Source organism: Pseudorca crassidens, chromosome 11 (assembly GCF_039906515.1).
Source record: "Pseudorca crassidens isolate mPseCra1 chromosome 11, mPseCra1.hap1, whole genome shotgun sequence".
Taxonomy (NCBI): domain Eukaryota; kingdom Metazoa; phylum Chordata; class Mammalia; order Artiodactyla; family Delphinidae; genus Pseudorca; species Pseudorca crassidens.
Window position 1 is genome coordinate 91,553,279 of NC_090306.1, and position 22,133 is coordinate 91,575,411.

At 39.3% G+C, this 22,133-nt stretch overlaps 2 protein-coding genes across 4 annotated transcripts in view; one reads left to right on the top strand and one right to left on the bottom strand.

The window, feature by feature from the left end:
- Positions 1-224: 224 nt before the first annotated feature.
- On the top strand, positions 225-21,740 carry PWP1 (PWP1 homolog, endonuclein). Of its 2 annotated transcripts, none has more exons than XM_067697863.1 (15): positions 225-457; positions 2,515-2,573; positions 2,704-2,894; positions 4,457-4,542; positions 4,643-4,739; positions 7,196-7,306; positions 8,082-8,212; positions 8,854-8,915; positions 14,889-14,985; positions 15,650-15,711; positions 16,947-17,058; positions 18,761-18,851; positions 18,944-19,065; positions 20,455-20,560; positions 21,392-21,740. In XM_067697863.1, exons 1-15 carry the CDS (start codon positions 386-388, stop codon positions 21,499-21,501), a joined length of 1,509 nt encoding a protein of 502 aa, XP_067553964.1. In that variant the 5' UTR covers positions 225-385; the 3' UTR covers positions 21,502-21,740. The 2 variants fall into 2 exon arrangements, with proteins under 2 accessions (XP_067553964.1, XP_067553965.1); XM_067697864.1 differs by having other exon boundaries at positions 2,710-2,894.
- Positions 20,554-22,133, bottom strand: part of PRDM4 (PR/SET domain 4) — a 43,991-nt gene continuing 42,411 nt past the window's right edge. The window contains exon 14 of one of the 2 annotated variants that reach the window (XM_067697860.1): positions 20,554-20,684. The gene's annotated coding sequence lies outside the window, so the exon portion shown is untranslated. Of the gene's footprint in view, positions 20,688-22,133 lie in introns of both variants that reach the window. The other variant, XM_067697861.1, reaches the window with a different exon arrangement.

Here is a 22,133-nt window from a genome sequence, read left to right on the forward strand (position 1 = left end):
TTTAGGCTATGGAGGCAAAATAAAGGTCGGTGGAAATTTGCCTCTGATCCCTACAGTTCCATTTTCACTTATGTAGTCATTGCTTCCACGAAGCCTGCACACACCGTCACAGGTGTCCCGTAGAGCCCATTCACATGATCCCACACAGCAGATTCCTCGCCCAGCTGCTTCAGCTTCCAGCCCTTTCTCCACCCCTTTCCCGTTTAGGCGCCTTCGATTGACGTCAGAAACGGGCGCCGACGCCACAGGAAGCAGCGCCCCGCGCCTCTGCCCTGCCGAGGCGCCTCCTGGAGCCCGTTGGGGAGCGTGTGGACCCCAGCGCGGCGTGGCTTCGAGACCCGTTGGGGCCAAGTCTTCAGCTTGAGGCGTCGCTGCGCCGAGGACGATGAACCGCAGCCGCCAGGTGACGTGCGTGGCCTGGGTCCGCTGCGGCGTGGCCAAAGAGACGCCAGACAAGGTGAGGCCTGGTCGCTCCGAGGTAGGGGTAGCGGCCTCTTTGCAGCACCCTGAGTCAGCCCCACCTGGGGACCTGGACCCGGAACGCGCGGCCCTGGCGCGGCTGGTGGGACTGACGGGGTGAGGCCCGCTGTGGCCTGTTTGTCGTGATTAGGGCTGCGGCTCCGAGGGTCTAGGGCTCCTGGGCCTGGGATCGGGGGCCCCGCCTCCTCACGGTCCTTTCCCCCAAGCCCAGCCCCACCCCCAGTTCGCAAACACGTGGACCTCACGGGCTGGAAGGGGGCGGGGTGTTGCTCGGAAGGGGCGCTCCCCCAGAGCCTTGCTGACGACACCACGGCGTCCCCACCACCCCAGTGCGTTTCCAGGCATAAGGGGAAGAGGGGGCACATATGTGAAACTCCACTTTCCACTCCTCCGCTCGGCGTTTAGAGGAATAAACTGGATGAAAGTTGTGGTGTAGAAAAGCTGGTATGGAGACCACGGTGTCGTGAGGCTGGGAGTTGAATTAGGAATTTCTCGCAGTAGTCCAAGTGAGATGTTGATGTGGCAGTGGGGATGCGAGGTAAACGCGACACGTCATGAAGGGAAAGCCTACAGGAGTGAGAGGCTGAGTCTGTAGCAGAGGAGAAGATTAGTTAAGTTATTCAACAGATACTTACGAAGCGCTTTCTCTGTACTAGGCATTGTTCGGTGTCCTGGGATAGGCATGAACAAAACAGGAAAAGTCCCTGCCTTTGTGGAGTTGATACGTGCATATATGATACTCTGTCCGTGGGAATAAATGCTATGAAACAAATAGGGACGGGGGAGTGTTTGTTTCAATGTTACTGAGCCAATTTCACCAGGGCACAGACTGTTTTGTTCACCAGTTTCTCCAGTGTTTGGCTCACAGTAGGCATTCAGTGCGGTATATGTAGAATAGGGACAGGAAACCATCTCATATTAAAAGTTATTGAAGGAGGTAAGAGTTGTTGTTTAAAAGGAACATACAGCCTTTCAAATACTTGAAGACAGTGATTTCCAAACATGTCTACACATTGGACCACTTGTGGAGCTTAAAAAATACCAGCTCCCAAGTGTTGTGATTTAATTAGCCTGGAGTAGAGCCTGAAATTGTTAAAAGATTCCCCCATGTGATTCTAATGTGCAGACAAATTTGGAACCATTGCTTGAAGAGTTTATAGGAAGAAGAGATTGAATTTATTCTACAAAGTCCCAGAAAGGAAAACTCAAATCAATAAGAGAAATTAGAAAAATAAGTATCTTTTGATTAAACTTAAGAACCTTTAGTTTCTGGAGCTAACAGTAGAATGTCATCACCCAAGAGGATTTCCACATTATTAAAGGCCTTTTAGCACAAACTGCATGATTGTTTGATTCATCATCTATCATCTACCATGGGCAGAAAACACAGTGACAAGGAGCTTACAGTTTAGCAGTGATACGGGCGTTTTTAAAAGGTACTGAAGCATTGATTAGGTGAGGGAATGCCAGTTTTTAAGTGAAGAGAATGACTTCAGTTTTGAACAGGATGTCCAAGTGGAGAGTCTTATAGTTGGAAAAATGGACCTACAGTATACAGGGCTAGAGAAGGGAAAGTTTGGAGTAATCTGTTCAGAGATGGTGGTTTTAGTCTTGAGAATGAATGAGCTTTGCAAGGAAGTGACAGCGTAATGAGTGAATACTTGGCAGGGATACCAGGGGAAAGAGCAGAGGACCAAGGCAAGGGTGGTTTGTTTAGGAATATCCACAGGAAAAATGGGGAGAAGCGGCCAAGGAGTTGGGGTAAGTGGAAGAAAATGAGATGGGGTTTCATAGAAGCCAGTTTATACAAGTCTGTCTTTTTTGAAAAAGACTGGAGAGGTAGACCGAACATGATTTTTTTTTAACAGTTTTAGGTGAGAAGGATCTTAATTTGTAAGGACCTGTGAAAACTCCATTTGACTTTTGATGTCTTTTGAAGCTATGTTTTATGTTAGTTTGTAAACTTCTTTTAAATTCAAAGGCTTAAAATGATTTCCTTAAATATATCATAATGAAATGTTTGGTCTTTTATAGGTAGAGCTTAGTAAAGAAGAAGTGAAACGTCTCATTGCTGAAGCAAAGGAAAAATTACAGTAAGTTTTGGGATGTTGACGCCTGTAGTAAAGTCCAGATGAAATGTAAATCTTAAACGATGACGACAAGGCGGTCTTGTTATTGAACGGTGCCTTTTGGGTGATCTTTTTACTTTTTATTTTTTCATTGGCCTAGAGAAGAAGGTGGCAGTGATGAAGAGGAGACAGGCGATCCTTCAGAAGATGGCATGCAGAGTGCCCGTACCCAGGCCCGACCTCAGGAGCCCCTGGAGGATGGCGACCCAGAGGATGACAGGACGCTGGATGATGATGAGCTGGCCGAGTACGCCTTAGATAAATATGATGAGGAAGGTGACCCAGGTTAGAATTCACCCACTTCTGCTGGTTTTTAATCACAAACTCAGTGCGTTAGATCATGCTTCTAGTGTTCCACCAAAGCTTTACTCTGAGAATCTGTTGTCCTTTATGTCAGTCAAATAATCGGGCTCAAGGAAGACAGCATGTTTCCTAAACTGATTTTAAAAAATCAGTTCAGCCCTCTAAGATCTAAAAAACGGGGCTTCCCTGGTGGCACAGTGGTTGAGAGTCCACCTGCCGATGCAGGGGACGTGGGTTCATGCCCCGGTCCGGGAGGATCCCACGTGCTGCGGAGCGGCTGGGCCCGTGAGCCATGGCCGCTGAGCCTGTGCGTCTGGAGCCTGTGCTCCGTGACGGGAGAGGCCACAGCAGTGAGAGGCCCGCGTACCGCAAAAAAAAAAAAAAAAAAAAAAAGATTTAAAAAACAAAAAAATATTAGTATGGTATGTTTTATTGCAAGTAGTGGTTTTGATAATCTGTAATTCATTTTTCTTTACCTGCAATGAGAGAGGAATTATTACCTCCATTTTACAGAAGAGAAAACAGGCTTCCAGAGATGAAATAACTTTGCCAGTATCATGCAGCTGGTGATTAATGGAGCTGAGGTTTGAACATTCTCTGGCTCTAAAGCCTTCATGCTTTTCAGTGTACTTCACCAGATGCAGGGGATAGTTTTTTCCATTGGACTCTGGGTTATGGGCCCCTCTGGGTTGGCTTCCATCCTACTAGGACAGAGGCCATGGGAATACAGAGAAAGAAGAGCTAACCAGCCTGGAGAAAAGCCATTCAGACACTGCTCCCTGATGCTCTCTATACCCTGCAGAGTATTGACTCTGTCTTTCTCATCCGGTAGAAATTCCCCTCTCTGTTGCCTGTCAGATGTTTAAGACGTATTAGCCCTGCCTCCTTAAAGTAGCTTCTCCTGAAAATTAAGAGTATCTTCCTTCTTCTGAGTTTCATGTTATTCGGGGTCTACTCTATGTCATCTTTGCAGACATGCCATAAAAGAATGCCATAAGTTTGGTGAAAATGGCATGTAGGATCCTCTCTTTCAGATTCATTAGGCAAGTTAGCATATCAGTGGTTATGAGACATCTTGCAATAAAGAAACCTATTTACCTTTATGAGACTCATTATTTTTCTATTTTATTTGACCAAGCAACCCTTACTTCATTGTGTTGATACCAGTGTTTTAGGGACTTATTTATTTCCAGGTCTGCGAGGCCACCTCTCTGTAGCACTTTTGAATAATGAGTACAAGGAGCAAACTAGAGGATCTGAGCAGAGTTCTAACATTTTCTAAAAGGGAGTTTCTTGGTTTGATTTGATTCTTTTAATGGAAGATTGTGTATTCCAAGACTATCAGATGTGCATTCCAGGGCCAAATATAAATGGCTTTTAAACTCCTATTTATTATTATCCACTATTTCCTTTCCCAATTGTGGATGATCCAGTGTTAGTTATGAAATAGATGGTTGGATCTAAGTCTAAAGATGGGATGCCTTAGGAAAAATGCTTTTGTCAAAATGACTGTTTTATTCATTTTGTTTTATGAATTCTTACAGATACTGAAACTCTTGGTGAATCTCTTTTGGGTCTTACAGTCTATGGGAGTAATGATCAAGATCCTTATGTTACTCTGAAAGATACGGTAAATATCTATATGGCTTTTCTAATTATGCTCCTTAAGTGTTTGAAAAACCTTCCCAAATATCTGATTCTAGTCAATGACTTTTTCTTTCTCCACTTAGGAGCAGTACGAACGTGAAGATTTCTTGATTAAGCCCAATGACAATCTCATAGTTTGTGGCAGAGCCGAACAGGACCAGTGCAATTTAGAAGTACATGGTAAGTGGGATACATCGCTTACTAAAAAGTTTTCTACTTAAGTGATACTAAAATAACCATCATAGTAACTATTATGGATTTCTAAGCACCAGATCCTTCTGTATTTCATTTAAGTTGGTTACCTAGTTAAATCAGACTTCCTGGTTATTGTGCCTGGGCATGTGCAGTCCAATGTGTTAGTTTGGTACTTGACTTTACTTATGGAAATAGGTCACCTGGAAGGTTCTAACTGGGTTTTTAAAATCTTTTGTTTAAACATTTTTGCCAGTTTTTAACTTTTTCCCCTCAATGGAGAAAACTTGGAAGTAAAACTATTTTAAAATGCAAGAAAAAATTATAATCTCATTAGCATAGGGTAACTTTTTACCCTGGCTCTTTACTCCAGTTTGCTTTCTGGCTGTTTTTTCTTTATGTGGCAAAGATTACACTCAATATAATTTATCCTGCTTTTTTTCAGAGTCATTTCAAATAGATCCCCTTTTGCAAAACATTTTATTCTTTTCATAAAACTTCAGCATAGAGGCCCACATTTTTCTTCAGAGACCAAAACATTTTGGTCACCTTCCTCGGTGCAGAGAATGTTTGCACTAAAGCCAGAGGTGAATACAGTTGAACCTTGAACAACACGGGGTTGAACTGCATAGATCCACTTATATGCAGACTTTTGTTAATAGTAAATACTACAGTACTACACGATGCGAGTTTGGTTGGGATACAGAGGGTGGACTATAAGTTATACAGGGATTTTCTCCTGTGCAGAGGGTCAGCATCCCTAACTTCTGCATTGTTCAAGGGTCAGCTGTACTTTGAATCTGAAGTAGGCAATGATTTGAATTTTTCTTTTTTATTGGAATTCTTAAATCAGATATTTCTTAATGTTGATATTTATTAATTCAACAAACATTAATGACTATTTTCTTAAAATAGACCTTTAAGATATCTGGAATATTCTGCCTCCATATTTTCCCTTTTTCTTTTTTTTGCCCCTTCCTGTGTGCACACGTCCTCAGACAGGTCCATTCGTGCCCAGATACTTTCCTTCCCCAACACTCTTCTGTTCATCTGTCTTAAAATTTTGAAGCTTTAAAGAGATTAATAGGCTAATGCCTTTTCTTATAGGAAACACAGTTTGAAAATTAAAACCCTTGGGTTTAATGTTTTACTCCATTTTTTAGCTTGAATTTCTTCAAGACTGCCCTCAGGAAGCCTATCAATCAGGCCATTTTTATTCCATGGCCCATTGTGATCTATTTATAAAGTCAAAAAGGCTTTAAATAGCAAATACGTCAATGTGAAGTTATTCTCCTAATTATCTTTGAACTATTTACATATTTCAAGTGTAAACCATGATGATGGAATTTTTAAAACACCAATTCTGATTTCAAAAAATTGCAACTATTACGGTTTGTCATCGTTGATTTTTATGCATTCTTATTTGAGAATTTACTGTAGTCATTCCTTTGAATCTCGTGAGCCTTAGACAGGAGCTGAGAAGTTGAAGTAAAGCAGTTGTATTCCTGCGTTGTTCTAGGTTAGGTCATTAATGATATATTTTACTTGGATTTGGTGTGAATCTCCAGATTACCTAGTGTATCTCTGTTCAAGAATAATTTCAAAATTGCACTCTAAATCAAATCTGAATAATAATCTGACTGGTTAAAAGAAGATTATTTTAAGGCATCATCATCATTTTTATTTAAAATGTAAGCTGAGTACATTGACCATAGTTGAGGTTCTTGCAGGGCCACAACCTAATCATTTTGAACACATTCTTATCATAACGTGATGTGATAGAGCATTACATGGAATCTGCTGATCCCAAGATCTGTCCCAGATGCAGTGGTCTGAAGAATTTTTTAAAAATCCTTAGCTTATCTTAACATTGCTTCTTTCTAGTAAAAAACATATTGGGGGAAATTTCTGACTACTTGGGCTCTATTTTTATCAGTGTTTCATTATATAATTTTTAAAAGGCTTCTTACTGATTTTAACAATAAATATTAAAGAAGCAATTTTTGACAGGCATTTAGACTTCTAAATATGAGTTATTTCTCTCCAGTGCTGATTTGTTCTTCTTTACTTATGACCAGATAGACCTTTAAAAGATAAAATAATAATGAAGTACTTCTTATGGAGACCTCGTTTGTTTTCTGTAATTGGTGAACCAGAAGGTAGGACCATTTTAGCCGGGGAGCATGCAGATGGAGTATTCAGGCAGATGTCAATTCTCTCTCAGTGTTCCTGTTCCCCTTTGGGACACACCAGGTGCTGGGAATATATTTGACATGAAAAATTTTTGCCTAGCAATAAATACTTTGGAATGTCTTTAATGTCATAAAATATGTCTCACTTTAAGCAAGTGTCTCCCATAGGTTTAAAAGGGAGAATCTTTTCTTTTGAGTGGGATATGATTTCTTATTCTGATGTAATAAATTCTCTTTTCCCAATCTTCTCAGTTTATAATCAAGAAGAAGATTCTTTTTATGTCCACCATGATATCCTGTTGTCTGCATACCCTTTGAGTGTGGAATGGCTGAATTTTGATCCTAGCCCAGATGATTCAACTGGTAATTAGAAAAGTTGAGATTGCTCAATGGTTCTACTCCTATGTGTTTTTCCTAGCCACACAAGTTACCTATTTTGTATGAATGTTTTCATAATTATTGATGTTTTATGAAGTTAATGTTATTTTATGAAGTTATATAGTTCTCCAAGCACAATCACTTAATTGTTTAGGGTCTGTGTGTCTCCAGACTTTGGACAGGCTAAGGAGGTTGCTGCTCCACTAGGCAGAAGGACAGGGCCTGGAAGCTTTGGGTCTGCAGAACTGTGTGAAGGTCTCCTAAAATCCCAAACCTATAAACTGGCATGGTGTGTCTGATGTTACCAGCTAGAGTTTAGTGCATGACCCTTTTCAGAAAACATCAAGGTAAACCAAAATGAAGAAAGAATTGGGCTCTCGTGTTAGTCCCTTTGGCCATAGCTGCACAGTACTAGTTGCCCCTGCATACTTCTTAACAAGGATAAAAACTGTTAATACTCATACCTTACATCTTGTTTGCAAAGCTTGTTCACATTCATGATACTGAAATTGTTATTCAAATTGTGGTCTGAGGACGGCAGCACAGCATTGCCATCACCTAGGAGCCAGTTAGAAATGCAGTTTTGGGGCCCCACCCAAGACCTGAAACTGAATCTGCATTTTAACAACATTCAGGTGGTGTACACACATACGAAAGTTTGAGAGAAACTGCTCTAAGCCATGACTCAGTTAATCTGAAGTGTAATGTATTTCATTAGGAGTTGTATTTTAAATCATAAGTATATCATCTCCTCCTGTAGGAAATTACATTGCTGTGGGAAACATGACCCCCGTTATTGAAGTGTGGGACCTTGATATAGTGGACTCTTTGGAGCCAGTCTTTACACTTGGAAGTAAGCTATCAAAAAAGAAGAAAAAGAAAGGAAAGAAGGTAAACAAGCTAATAGATATTTAAACTCTGATGACAAACAGAGAGAGGTTTGTGGGGCTGGGGACGGGGGATGGGAACATGCACTTTTTCAGTTAGACACTTCTGGTGAAATAGGACAGGTAATTACGAAGTTACTCTAGTTTCTAGTTTTGAAAAGCCCATCCAAAGAAAAATTGACTTCTGATTATATAAAACCTCCACTGGCACGTTATCCATCCTTACACAAAACAAATTACTCTTAAGGTTATGATCTTCCTTCATAGAGAGTAGCTGTTCACACTAAAATGCTATTTTTAAACTTTTAAAATATTTCTATTTAGCCTTGAGTACGTTGAATTCTAAATATCCATGTATTCCTGTAGCTTTGAAAACTGTCAGGTTTTTGGTGGGGGAGAGATGGGTGGGGTGAGGATTGACTTGTAGAATTGTAGCACCTAGGTTAAGAACTACTATAGTTTCTTCCCTGTAAAGAACATTTATCATGTCTCTCAAGTAAGAGGAGGAAAAGGTGTTTCTTTCCCTAGATATTTGGGCAAGTTTACTTAAAATCAAAATAAGGTTTAAAGAATCTTTCAAATTAATATACCAATATTATTTGGGGGTGTACTTTAATACCAAAAGTAATTAAACAATTATTACAGAATTCCTCAGCAGATGGGCATACCGATGCTGTCCTTGACCTTTCTTGGAATAAGCTGATCAGGTAAAAAATACCATTTGCAGGACTGGTAAAGACGGTAACTAGCGTGGTTTTACCTCCTGTCTACACTTATCTCTCTACATTATGAGTTTCACATCTTTGTGTCCATGTTTTATTTTCTTTTCCTGCAGTACAAGCTGCTGGAAGGCAGGAGCTCTGCTGTCTGTATCCTTGCACCCCCCAGCATCACCTGCCAGCTCTTCACTTAGTAGATGCTCATTACATATTTGGGGACCAAGTGCCCTCCTCCAACACCACTGGGAAAAAGCAGTATGTACTGCAGTGCCAGTGGTGCAGTAGAATTGTTTCTTCAGGGAAGACGTTTTTCTCACTTCATTTAGTTTTCACATCTCATCCACGTGTTCTTTATATATATATATATATATATTTTTAAACTGGTAAAATATATGTAACATTACCATTTTAACCACGTTTAGGTATACAGTTCATTGGACATTTTTGCACATTGTTGTGCAAAACGATCCACCATTCAACTCCAGAACCTTTTCATCTTCCAGAACTGAAACTATATGCCCATTAAACAGTAACTCCCCATTTCCTGCTCCCCCCCAGGCCCTAGTAACTACCGTTCTACTTTCTGTCTCTATGAGTTGACTCCTCCAGGTACCTCTTTTTTTTTTTAACATCTTTATTGGAGTATAATTGCTTTACAGTGGTGTGTTAGTTTCTGCTTTATAACAAAGTGAATCAGCTATACATGTACATACATTCCCATATCTCCTCCCTCTTATGTCTCCCTGTTATAAGTGGAATCATACAGCATTTGTCCTCTTGTGACTGGCTTACTTCACTTAGCAAAAGTTGTAGCATGTGGCAGTATTTCCTTCCTTTTTAAGGCTGAATAATATTCCATTGTGCGTATATGCCATATTTTGTTTATCCATCTGTTGATGGACACCTGGGTTGCTTCCACCTCTTGGCTTTTGTGAATAATGCTGCTGTTATTGACACAGATATAAATAATGTGGGTTTATGTGCATCTGTTAGAGTCCCTGCTTTCAGTTCTTTTGAATATATAGCCAAAAATGGAATTGCTGGATCTAATGGTAATTCTATGTTTACCTTTCTGAGGAACCACCATACTGTTTTCTACAGCAATTGCACCATTTACCTCCCCTCCAGCAGTGCACAAGGGTTCCAGTTTTTCCACATCCTCTCCATCACTTGATACCTTCTGTTTTTGTTATTGTTGTTTTCATAATAGCCATCCAAACAGGTGTGATGCAGTATCTCATTGCAGTTTTTTATAAATTTATTTATTTATTTTTATTTATTTATTAGTTTTGGCTGTGTTGGGTCTTCATTGCTGTGCGTGGGCTTTCTCTAGTTGCCGCGAGCAGGGGCTACTCTTCGTTGTGGTGCGCAGGCTTCTCACTGCGGTGGCTTCTCTTGTTGCAGAGCATGGGCCCTAGAGTGTGAGGGCTTCAGTAGATGTGGCGCGTGGGCTCAGTAGTTGTGGCTTGTGGGCTCTAGAGTGCAGGCTCAGGAGTTGTAGCGCACGGGCTTAGTTGCTCTGCGGCATGTGGGATCTTCCCGGACTAGGGCTTGAATCCGTGTCCCCTGCATTGGCAGGCGGATTCTTAACCACTGCGCCACCAGGGAAGCTCTCATTGTAGTTTTGATTTGCATTTCCTTAATGATTAGTGCTGTTGATCATCTTTTCAAGTACTTATTGGCCATTTTTATATATTCTTTGGAGAAATGTCTATCCAAGTCTTTTTGTCCATTTTTCAATTGGTTGTTTGGTTTTTTGTTTTTGAGTTGTGTGAGTTCTTTATATATTCTGAATGTTAATCTCTTATGAGATTTATGATTTGCCAATATTTTCCCCCATTCGATTGGTTGCCTTTAACTCTATTGAAGTGTCCTTTGATGCACAGAAGTTTTTCATTTTGATGTAGTACAGTTCATTTTTACTTTTGTTGCCTGTGCTTTTAGTATTATAGCCAAGAAATCATTGCCAAATCCATTGTCATGAAGATTTTCCCCTAAAAGTTTTATAGTTTTAGCTCTTAAGTCTTTGATCCATTTTGAGTTAATTTTTCTATACTGTGTAAGGTAAGGGTTCACCTTAATTCTTTTGCATGTCATCCACATATTTTTCATACTTATCCTTAAACAACAATTACTGCAAAGGGGCCATTTTCCTAATAGTGTAGTTGGTTTGAGGGGCTGCTAAGGCAAGGGAGGTAAGCATTAGGTTGAGTACAGCTTACTTAAGGGGGGTAAGAACAAACTGGATTACCCAGGGCACTTTTTTTTTTAAAGCATTTCTATTACACTGGACACTTTATAATTATGAGCATTCTAAGGAAGATCCCAGAGTGCTGGCTTAACTGAAGGATATCCTATCTTGTTTGTGTTCAGACCTCTTCAGAGTTACAACTATTTGGGGAAATGGACCTGAGAAAGTTGTTTAGGTTAGTATTTCCCAAACATAGCTGCAAATCAGAAACTTCTGGGTAACCCTTTAAGGTGCAAGTTCCCAGTCTCTAATCCCCCAAGATTGAGTCAGTTGTTCTGGAGCAGGGGCCCAAGAATCTGTTGGTGTTTTTGTTTTTATTTTCAAAGCTTCCCCAGATGAACCTCTTGCTGCCGGGCTACAGGCAGTTGTTTGGGTTTTGCTTGAATTGGCCCTGATCCTGACGAATGGGGGGATAAATAAGAGATCTAATAATGAGTGTACCGTGCTTTTAGAAACCCAATTTTATATATAAATTCTTACATAGCAACTGTTACTTTGAGCAACTGAAAGTTCTTTCTAATGGAACAACCTCTTGTCAGTATTCCAACTGACTCATCAATTCCTTTCCCCAGCCACAATTCCCTAGTTCCATTTAGACCCTTATCAGCACCTGTACTCCCTTCCATCCCCATCTGCACTCACATCTCTTTGACTTCAGTGCCACAGATTTCTTTGCTCCTTCACTCTCCTTTCTCTATCTTATTTTAGATCTTCGTTCTCCTTTCCCCTTTCTTTACTGAAAAGGTGCAGTATGCTTTAAAATATGTCCCATACTCCAGTGCACAGAGTTTAGGATTATGGTGAGGAATAACATGTTGACCTTGTTACTGGTGGGGCCCTTGGTTTCTAGTAAAATCCTCCCAGGAAAAAAAAAATGCATGTTCTCTGCTAATTCATACTCTTGTTGGAGTGCTCTTCTTGCGGTTGTAGTGTTCAGAAGTTTTGTTTTTGTTTTTTTCGCCTCATACAATAAGAACTTTAATGTGGGAGGAATCTCAGATATTTTTGGAATGCCTGGGATGAAAAATGTACTGTGGAATTTTAACTTTTTGCTGTTGGGAGACATAGAATATAAATAAACTAGTTACTGGGAATTTAAATTAATATTTAATTTATAAAATGCTAAGGACTTAAAACATTGTGACCTGTATGTGGGACTTAATGGTAGAAAAAAGCTAGCATGACCTGAATATACATGATCCTCCTCAGAGACCTTGCATATATCACCAAAATGTGAGTTACAAAACTGAAAGTAGTTTGTATAATGGAAGTAATTTATTGAGGAAATAATATCTGAAAATGGTCCATCAGCATTTTATTTCAACAGTATATTGGTTTTCTGAACAAAAACATTACTGTCACTAATGGCCTAATTTTGTGTTGAACCATGTTAAAGTTCGATGTTGAAGAATGAGCTTTCAATTTCAGGAGTATCTGTATTTTTAGGAGCAGCTAACATTTATCAAGGGCCTGCTATGTCCCAGTTACTCAGCCAGGTTCTTGCATAGCAGCTCTTTGAGGTTGGTTGTTTCATTCTCGTTGGCAGGCAAGTGGCAGCACCAAGACTCCATTTCAGGTTTTCTGGGCCCTAAAGCCTGTGTTCCGCTGTAGAACTACATTATTAGCGCTTGATCCCTAAGAGGTAGACATATTGGGTTTTTTCTGTTAATAGCATTTAATGCTCTTTTTTAAGGAAGAAAAAAAAACAGTTGAGATGTAATTCATAATATATGACCTAAGGGCTTTCCTGGTGGCGCAGTGGTTGAGAGTCCGCCTGCCGATGCAGGGGACACGGGTTCGTGCCCCAGTCCGGGAAGATCCCACGTGCCGCGGAGTGGCTGGGCCCGTAAGCCATGGCCGCTGAGCCTGCACGTCCGGAGCCTGAGCTCCGCAACCGGAGAGGCCACAACAGTGAGAGGCCCGCGTACCGCAAAAAACAAACAAACAAACATAATATATGACCTAGCAAGTACACGTCATAAAATCCACTCTTTTAAAGTATATAATTCAGTAGTTTTCAGTATATTCACAAAGTTATGCAGCCGTCACCACTGTCTAATTCCATAACATTTTCATCAGTCCAAAAACCATGCCATACCCATTAGCAGTCACTCCTCGTTCTCCTGTCCCTCCAGCCCCTGGTAGCTACTCATATGATTTCTGTCTCTGTGGATTTGCCTATTCTGGACATTTCCTAGAAATGGAATCATATAATACATGGCCGTATGTATCTGGCTTCTGTCACTTAGCATAATGTTTTCAAGGTCTATCCATGTTGCAGTGTCTATCAGTACCTCATTTTCTATTGCTGAATAATATTCTCTTGTATGGATATACCACATTTTGTGTATCCATTCACCAGTTAATGGACATTTAGTTTGTTTTTGCCTATTATGAATAATGCTGCTGTGAACATTCATGAACAAGTTTTTGCATGGACATATGTTTTCATTTTCTTGGATACACACCTAAGAGTTTAATTGCTAGGTCATGTGGTAGTGTCTCTACCATTTACATTCCCACCAGCAATGTAGGGGGGGTTCCAGTTTCTCTACATCTTGCTAGCGCTTGTCTTATCTTTTTCATTATAGAGATCCTGTATGAAGTGGTCTCCCATTTTTTTGATTTTCATTTCCTTAATGACTAATGGTGTTGAGCATCTTTTCACATGCTCATTGGTCATTTGTATATCTTCTTTGGAGAAATGTCTGTTCAGATCCTTTGCCCATCTTCTGATTGGGTTTGTCTGTTTATTTTTTGGTTGAGAGTTCTTTATGTATTCTAGATACAAGCACTTTATCACATATATGATTTACAAATATTTTCTCCAGTGGGTTGTTTTTTCACTTTCTTGGTAGTCTTATTTGCATCACAAAAGTTTTTCATGCTGATGATATCCAGTTTCTTTCTTTTGTTTTTGCTTTTGGTGTCATATCTAAGACCATTGCCTAACCCATTGTCATGAAGATTTATACCTGGGGTATTTTGGGTTTTTTTTTTTTTTTGAGTGCTTTAGAGTTTTAGCTGTTATCTGTGATCTATTTTGAATCCCTTTTTGTGTATAGTGTGAGGTGGGGCTCTGTCTTCATTTTTTTGCTGTAGAATATCCAGTTGACCCTGAGTCATTTGTTGAAGATACTGTTTTTTTCCCCATTGAACTAAGCATAAATACTCTTGGCACCCTTGTCAAAAACCAGTGAACATAACATAAATTTGAGGGTTTAATTCTGGACTTTTCTATTCTGTATGTCTGTCCTATGCCAGTACCACATTGTTACGATTACTGTTGTTTTTCAGTCAGTTTTGAAATCAGGAACTGTGAACTTTTCAACTTCCTCTCCTTTTTTCAAGACTTTTTTGACTAGTCTGGGTCCCTTGCATTTCCATATCAATTTTTAAAACCAGCATTCAGTTTTCTGCAAAAGGGTCAGCTGGGATTGTGGTTGAATCTATGAATCAGTCTGTAGTTGGCAATATTTCTGTCTTAATGTTAAGCCTTCCAGTCCGTGAGCATGAAATGACCTTCCATTAATTTAGATACTCTTTAATTTCCTTCAACAATCTTTGTTTTAAGTATATTAAAAATCTTACTTTTCTTTTGTTAAATTTATTCCTAAGTATTTTATTCTTTTTGATGGTATTGTAAATGGAATTCTTACATGTAATCCTCTTGATTTTTAAAAGATTACCTGATTTGTATCCTTTCTCAGAAATGTGCTGGCCAGTGCATCAGCTGATAACACTGTTATTCTGTGGGATATGTCCTTGGGGAAACCAGCAGCCAGCCTTGCCGTACATACAGACAAGGTATGGTGATTTAATGGATAAAAGGGATTCTAAAAAATCTGAGACATATATTGACTACAAATAATCCCAAACATTTATATATGGCTTTTTGTGAATTACACAGTGCTGTGACATGCTATCTCACTGGATCCTTCACAGAGCCCTTCGTGATAGTTATAATTACCCACCTGAGAGATGCAGAAATGGGTGCAGAAAGGTGAAGTGACTAGGAACATTAGTGCTTTGCAGCATTTTTACAGAGGCTCCTAAAAAGGGATGAAGGGGTATCAGTCACCAAATGGGGTTAAAGAATCTAACAGATGTTACTACAGAACCCAGGGATCTAATGTGCTGATGTACATTGTGAAACTTCCGGAACGTGTGGAGTTGCCCAGTAAGTTTGACAGCTCCCATTTTTTCTTCTGATTATAGTTTAGCATGAGGGACATAGGTATACTGCCAAGCACAGTTTGGGTGGTGCTGCATTGTGTCTCTTGTCAGCCTTTATTCAGAAGTATGTTTTGTCCTTTTGATTATGCAGTACATTTACATTTCTTTAAATAGTACTACATTTCAAAGGGAAAAACCTGTAGAAACACTGCCAGATTGAGTCTCACCAAGTATAAGGCAGTTTTACCAAACCAAAACAAACATTGATCTATTCATTTATGTTTCTTCTTTTTAGGTCCAGACTCTCCAGTTTCATCCATTTGAAGCACAGACTCTGATTTCTGGATCATATGATAAGTAAGAAAGCATTTCAGGAATTATTGCTGTCGTTTTTATCCTCTTGAACTAATTCAGAAAGTGTCGCTTGATGCTCAGGTAGAATTTATTACTGAGGCTTCTGTGTGTTTAAATTTGTAGGACTACTTACTTGTCCTTTCAACTTGATCCTTTCAATCTGCAAGGGAATATGGTTCTGTTATAATGTAGTTCCTAACTAGCAACTACTTTGATTTTTTTAGCGGGTGTATGAGTTAGACATTGCTGTGAAATAAGCCATCCCAAAATTCAGTGACTTAAAGCAGTGAACATTTATTTCTTATCACCTGCAGGGTTGAGCTAATCGAGGCTAGATTCAACTGGTAGCTCTGCTAATCTTGGCTTGTTCAGGCTGGGCCTGGAGACCTGGCTCTCCTTCCTCATGTTTCACATCTTCCTGGGACCAGCGGGCTGGCCCACACGTGTTGCCATAGCAAGGTCAGGAGTACAAGCAGAGACACCAAGGCCTCTTAAGACCTGGGCTCAGACCTAATACACGTCTGTCTTACTCTTGGCCAAAATAGACATCACATGGAGTGGGAAATGAACTCTGCCTTTAGGGGAGGAACTGTCAGATCACTGACAGAGGGCATGGATGTAGGGAGAGGTGAAGAACTGGGACCGCTATGGTCAACCACAGGGGGGTTTCCAGTCATATGTGTGCTTTTTACAGATTGGGTCTGAAGGTAGGAGAGGTAGCTAGTAGAAACAGAAACCAACTTGCAGTCTTTATTTTGATTCCTTACCCTTTTGAAGAGTCCTATATTTACATTTTTTAGTTGGGATTCATGCAAAAATTGCAAAAGTCTATTTATCAGTTCCCCCAACACAGTAGCCTGCTTGTAAAGAGTAAATGTGGCTGAGATGTGAGTTATCTGGCTCTGAGCACTACTGGGGAAGGGGAAATTAGAAATTGTCCCATTCTTTTGGAAATAGAGAGGATTCATCTTGGAAGTAAAGGATTCAGTCTGGGGGAGGTCAAGGCCACTGTGACATCCAGAGCTACCAGTGTCTTCAAGTGACAGGACCAGAGTCCACCAATTAGTAAAAATCAACTCTTCTACTTTTAGATGAGTTGATTTTTCTACTTAAAATAGGCTTTAAATAATTGGATCTTGATTTCATGGTGTTGTTTTATTACCATTTCATTAAAAATAAATTAAAACATACAGGAAAACTGAACCCTTAAAACCCTAACTTTGCCTGAACACATCCAGGTCGGTGGCTTTGTATGACTGCCGAAGTCCAGAGGAAAGCCATCGAATGTGGCGATTCAGTGGGCAGATCGAGAGAGTGACTTGGAATCACTTTTCACCTTGTCATTTTTTGGTAAGAGTGTGCATATCACTGTTCGTTTATCAGGTTATTAATGACTTTTTTTCTTTACTTCCATTGTAGAGAGAATCTCTGAAAAGCTTTTTCTGTATTAACAGTGTGAAGTATTTGGGTTTGGGTTTTCTTTGAAAACAAAAATATATTTTTAATAAGAGAACAGTGGATTTGCCACAAAAAGACAGTAAACATGTAAATGATTTTGCTAATTTCCAATCATTCCAAAGTGTCACATTTTATTAGTTGTAATTAGTTGATCATTTTAAAATTACTTTGAAATACTAAGCATGACTAATATTCTTTTTATGTTTTTTAATGGTTAAAGCAGTCCAAAAAAAGATTCCTTTATTTATATATTAGTACTTAAATGGAGCTCCAGTGATGCAAATGCTAGCCTATTTAACTAATATAGCACTTAATATACCACCATCTCCCAGATAGAAAGTTTACGATCATTTTGTAAATACCCTTAATATCTGTAGGATAACAGTTTTCCATGTAGGATCCAAAGATGCCACTGACATTTCAATCCATGGAAAAATAAAATCCCAGCTTTTATCCAGAAGGGAAGATTAATTAGAGAAATTGTGATACATCCATATATTGCCTAATTTTCCTAAAGCAAATACGTAGTGCTTTGTAAATGAGGAAAGGAATTCTTTAAAAAAACAGCTTTCTTAAAATATGTGAACAATTTTAATAAGTTTCCTGCACTTCTGGGAACATCTAGTCTCCTCTGTGTGGAGTTGCATGCAGTTCCCAGCTGAGCTCCCTTAAGCCAGATTTCATCTTACAGTTACCAGGAGTGAAGTCCCCGTTATATCTGAATGTTGTACTGTACTTTGGCTCTCACAGGCAGGCACACATATTTCCTGAGGTTATTTGCTAACAAATGGTTATCAGTACTAAAGTCACAAATATTTAGGGAAATGGAAAGTAATCAAAATGGCTTACCTCTTTCCCTCCAGTCTCAAAGGATGGATCTCCCTCTTCTGTTTTTATGCCCATCTGCAGCTCCACCTTCAAGACTGCATCAGTTGTCCTTTTTTTCCCCTCCCTTCTTCCTGTCCTGGCTATTGCCCTTGGCCTGTATATAGGCTCAAGTTTCTGTCTCCTGTCCTTGACTAGGTCTCTTAATTCCTTCAAAATTTTCTCTTCCTTTCTTCAAAGTGGAACTGTAATCTGCCTTTCAGTCCTTATCTGATTAAATCTCTGCCAAAATATTGACAGCATTGTCACTCCTTTCTTCAGAACCCCTCTTTCCTTGGCTTCTTTAACACTGTTATTCCCTCCTCCCTCTTTGATTCTTACTTCTGTGAGCTCCTCCTCAGCCTCTACCGTAAGTGGCTGTGCTCTCCAGGTCTCTGTCCTCAACACAGTGCTGTTAATTATACACTCCCAGGGTGTATCCCCTCTGTTCTCAATGGATGTAACTTCTGCCTCTGTGCTTCCATATCTCTGCAGTCTGTATCACTACCACAGCTTCATACTCATATCCAACTGCCTAATAGACATGTCAGCTAAACTAGTCCTTGTAAGAACCAACTCGACTTAAATTCTTTATGTCCACGTTAATTTGTAATAAGCTCTTCAGGTAAGTCAGGTACATAGCTGATTTTCACAATGATTTATACTGTTTACCCATTGCTAAATTTTATTGTCATGTAATATTACCTTGCCCATCTTTTACTCTTTCCAGGCCAGTACAGATGACGGCTTTGTATATAATTTGGATGCACGTTCAGATAAGCCAATTTTTACACTTAATGCACACAACGATGAAATCTCTGGTGAGCAAGAATACTGTTTCTTTCGTCTCTATTAACCTATGATGAAGTGAATTTATTTCAAAGTGAGAGTCTCTGAACTTATCTTCCTCTAGGTCTTGATCTAAGTAGTCAAATCAAGGGCTGTCTTGTGACTGCATCAGCGGACAAGTATGTGAAGATCTGGGACATATTAGGAGATAGGCCAAGCCTAGTTCACTCTAGGGACATGAAAATGGTAAGAATATCCCTGGGCATCTTGGTTTTTTTGTTTCTGATCTGTCGTTTGTCTTTCTCTAGGAATCATTGCACTAAAGAATATGGATTTGTTGGGAGGTTAATTTGGGGCTTAGTCAAATTTGTGGAAGTTTTATAACTTAGGACACTTTGGGGAGAAATCAATGACTAGCTGGTTCCTTTTCCAACTCACATGATTAACAGTTGCTGGGAAAAACAAGGATGATGAGGGGGTGGTTTTCAAGGACACAAGTGGAATGGCCACATTTTTTTTTTTAACTTTTTATTTTATATTGGAGTACAGTTGATTAACAATGTTAGTTTCAGGTATACAGTAAAGTGATTCAGTTATACATACACATGTATCTGTTCTTTTTCAAATTCTTTTCCCATTTAGGTTGTTACATAACACTGAGCAGAGTTCCCTGTGCTATACAGTAGGTTCTTGTTGGTTATCCATATTAAATATAGCACTGTGTACATGTCAACCCAAATTCCCTAACTATCCCTCTCCCCCTTTCCCCCCAGGTAACCATAAGTTCCACAATTTTTTAACCTTAAAATCAGGACCATCCCAGGAAATCTTGAACCTTTATAGGGCACCATAGTGGTTGAGGTCAGTTTATCACCTACTTCTTTGTATAACTAGTTCTTACTACACTGATTACTACATAGTAGCAAGAGTTTTAGAAGTAACTGGAATTCAATAATTCATTCATCAAATATTTATTGAGCATATACTGTATGCCAGGCACTAAATTATAAAATTTAAATTGCAGACACAGAACACTGCACACAGCTGTTTAAAATTGTATATATGTATGTATATATATAAATATAAATATTTGTGGAAAGGCAGGTTACAGAGCAGTTTTTATAGCATCATTCCATGCGTATATTTAAATACTTAAGTCTTTGAATGCTTATATTTAAATCTAGAAGACCCTGTCCCAAAACATGAACAGCTGGTTATCTCAGAGTGATTTTTATACTTTTTGTATTTTCTATGATGCAAATGTTGTAATAGAGTTAAAAATTTTAAATGATTGAATAATGACATCTGGTATCAGCATCATTATGGGAATATTTAGCAGATTAGATTAATTAGGAGGTCCCTATTAGAATGACAATGGAGATGAGAGACCTGAGTGCTCAGAGCATACACCTGTCCTCCCGGAATGTCCATCATGCTGAACTTGTCCAGCTTTTTATTGTAGAGATAGCCCTTCCAACTTGACTGTGAACTACCTTTGCAAGAGCCTTGAAAGAGATTCTGGTGAGTTGGTTTTGAGTAACCATTCCAATCATAGGTTCTTGTAGACAGGAGTAGGGATCAAGATTAGAGCTTTCTGGAAAGACTGAAATCACTGACTTTGTATTCTCTTCTCAGGGAGTTCTCTTCTGTTCTTCCTGTTGCCCTGATTTACCATTTATTTATGCTTTTGGAGGTCAGAAAGAAGGGCTTCGGGTCTGGGATATAAGCACAATCTCTTCAGGTAAGAATCTTAATTTCCTGCTTTTTCTGGATGAGTTCTATAAGAGCTAAAGTAGTAGAATCTGTGGTTTGAATACATTAAGGAGATAACAAAGATGGATCCAGTGTTCATCCTCTAGTACAGTCTGCTTAGGAAACAGATAAGATCAAATTGTAATTTGGAAATGTTCATGTTCACAAATAAATTTGTCTTCACACTTTAAATGTAGATAATTTTTAAATATCTTTATGACAAAATTTGAATTTTAAAAACGAAAGATTTTATTGGAAAGCTGGAAGGATATATAGTGTGGTCTCAAAGAATGGCCCTCCTCTTCCCAGTTCCCAGTGTGAATAAGTCTGCCTTTTTTCAACTACTTCCTAGAAAATCCAGCTTTCCTGAAGGGGCCACTCTGTTCCCTTCTATTACTTACTGATTCTTCCCTCCACTGGGGTCCTAAATCCACAAAGTTCTATTCTGATCATGATACAGAGAAAGATGAAGGTAGGAAACAATCAGAAGTACAATAAGGGAAGGATAGAGTCACTGTTATAAGGGCTTGGACATCTGTTATCAAGGTGGATTTGATAAATCCAGGACAAGGCAAAGAAAGTATTAAAAAAAGGAGGACCAATTTAAAACATAGTTAAAACTTCAGAACATTATCTTGGACTTTTGAGCTGGTTACTTACCCATTTATAAAGTGCTAAATATATATTTTTCAAAACAAAATCTCCACCACAGGGTAGATAGAGAACCTCATTGCTCATGTCTACATTTTAGTCTCTTTTTATATTATAGGGTCTTAGTTTTCTGATCTGGTAGCTTCTTAACCATTTATTTATGTTTTAGTAAATGAAGCATTTGGAAGACGAGAGAGGCTTGTTCTCAGCAATACAAGAAATTCATCTGTTAGTGGCCCTTTTGGGAGCAGGAGCTCAGCAACACCAATGGAGTCTTAATGAAGAGCATACAGTTTCCTGTTTTATTTACCCTAACTCAGTTTTTTAAAGCTGGCCTAAAGATGTTCCCTGCTGCAGCCATCAAAATGACTGAAACAAAATTGCCTGACATTCCTCTCTGCAGCTGTGGTGGCAGCACAAACAGGGCTGGTCTTTGTACTAACCTTTCAAGCATGTGGTATATAGGGCTCCACTTGCATTTCTTGAAAGGGATAATAAAAAAGGTTTTTTAAAAATAATTCCTTAAGTATGCCATCTGTCACAGGTAGTCTAGGTTTGTAAAATAAGTAGAATTTTAAGAGGAAAATCCTCTAATCTTAAAAGATGGGTAAACCCAGGCCTGGAAAAGTGGTAATTAGGCCAAGATTGCACAGGCAGGTCCCTCTGGGACTACACTTTCCTGACCAGCTGTTCTCCAATGAGTGCTCATGACTTAGAAATGTTCTTAGTGCTACTCTCTTAAAAGTGGCATATGCCTTTTTTTGTCCATAGCATTAGTATTCAGTGTTACCAAACAAAAGAGGCATTACATAATGATAGTCCAACAAGAGGATATAACATTTGTAAATAAATATTTAGGTACCCTTATGTTGGGTGAATAAATAAAGCAAATGGTAAAAGAGCTAAAAGGA

Coding starts and splice junctions, on each gene's coding strand:
- PWP1 (XM_067697863.1), top strand. CDS start 386: ATGAACCGCAGCCGCCAGGTGACGTGCGTGGCCTGGGTCCGCTGCGGC. Junction 458..2,514: donor CCAAAGAGACGCCAGACAAG/GTGAGGCCTGGT, acceptor GGTCTTTTATAG/GTAGAGCTTAGTAAAGAAGA. Junction 14,986..15,649: donor TTGCCGTACATACAGACAAG/GTATGGTGATTT, acceptor TCTTCTTTTTAG/GTCCAGACTCTCCAGTTTCA.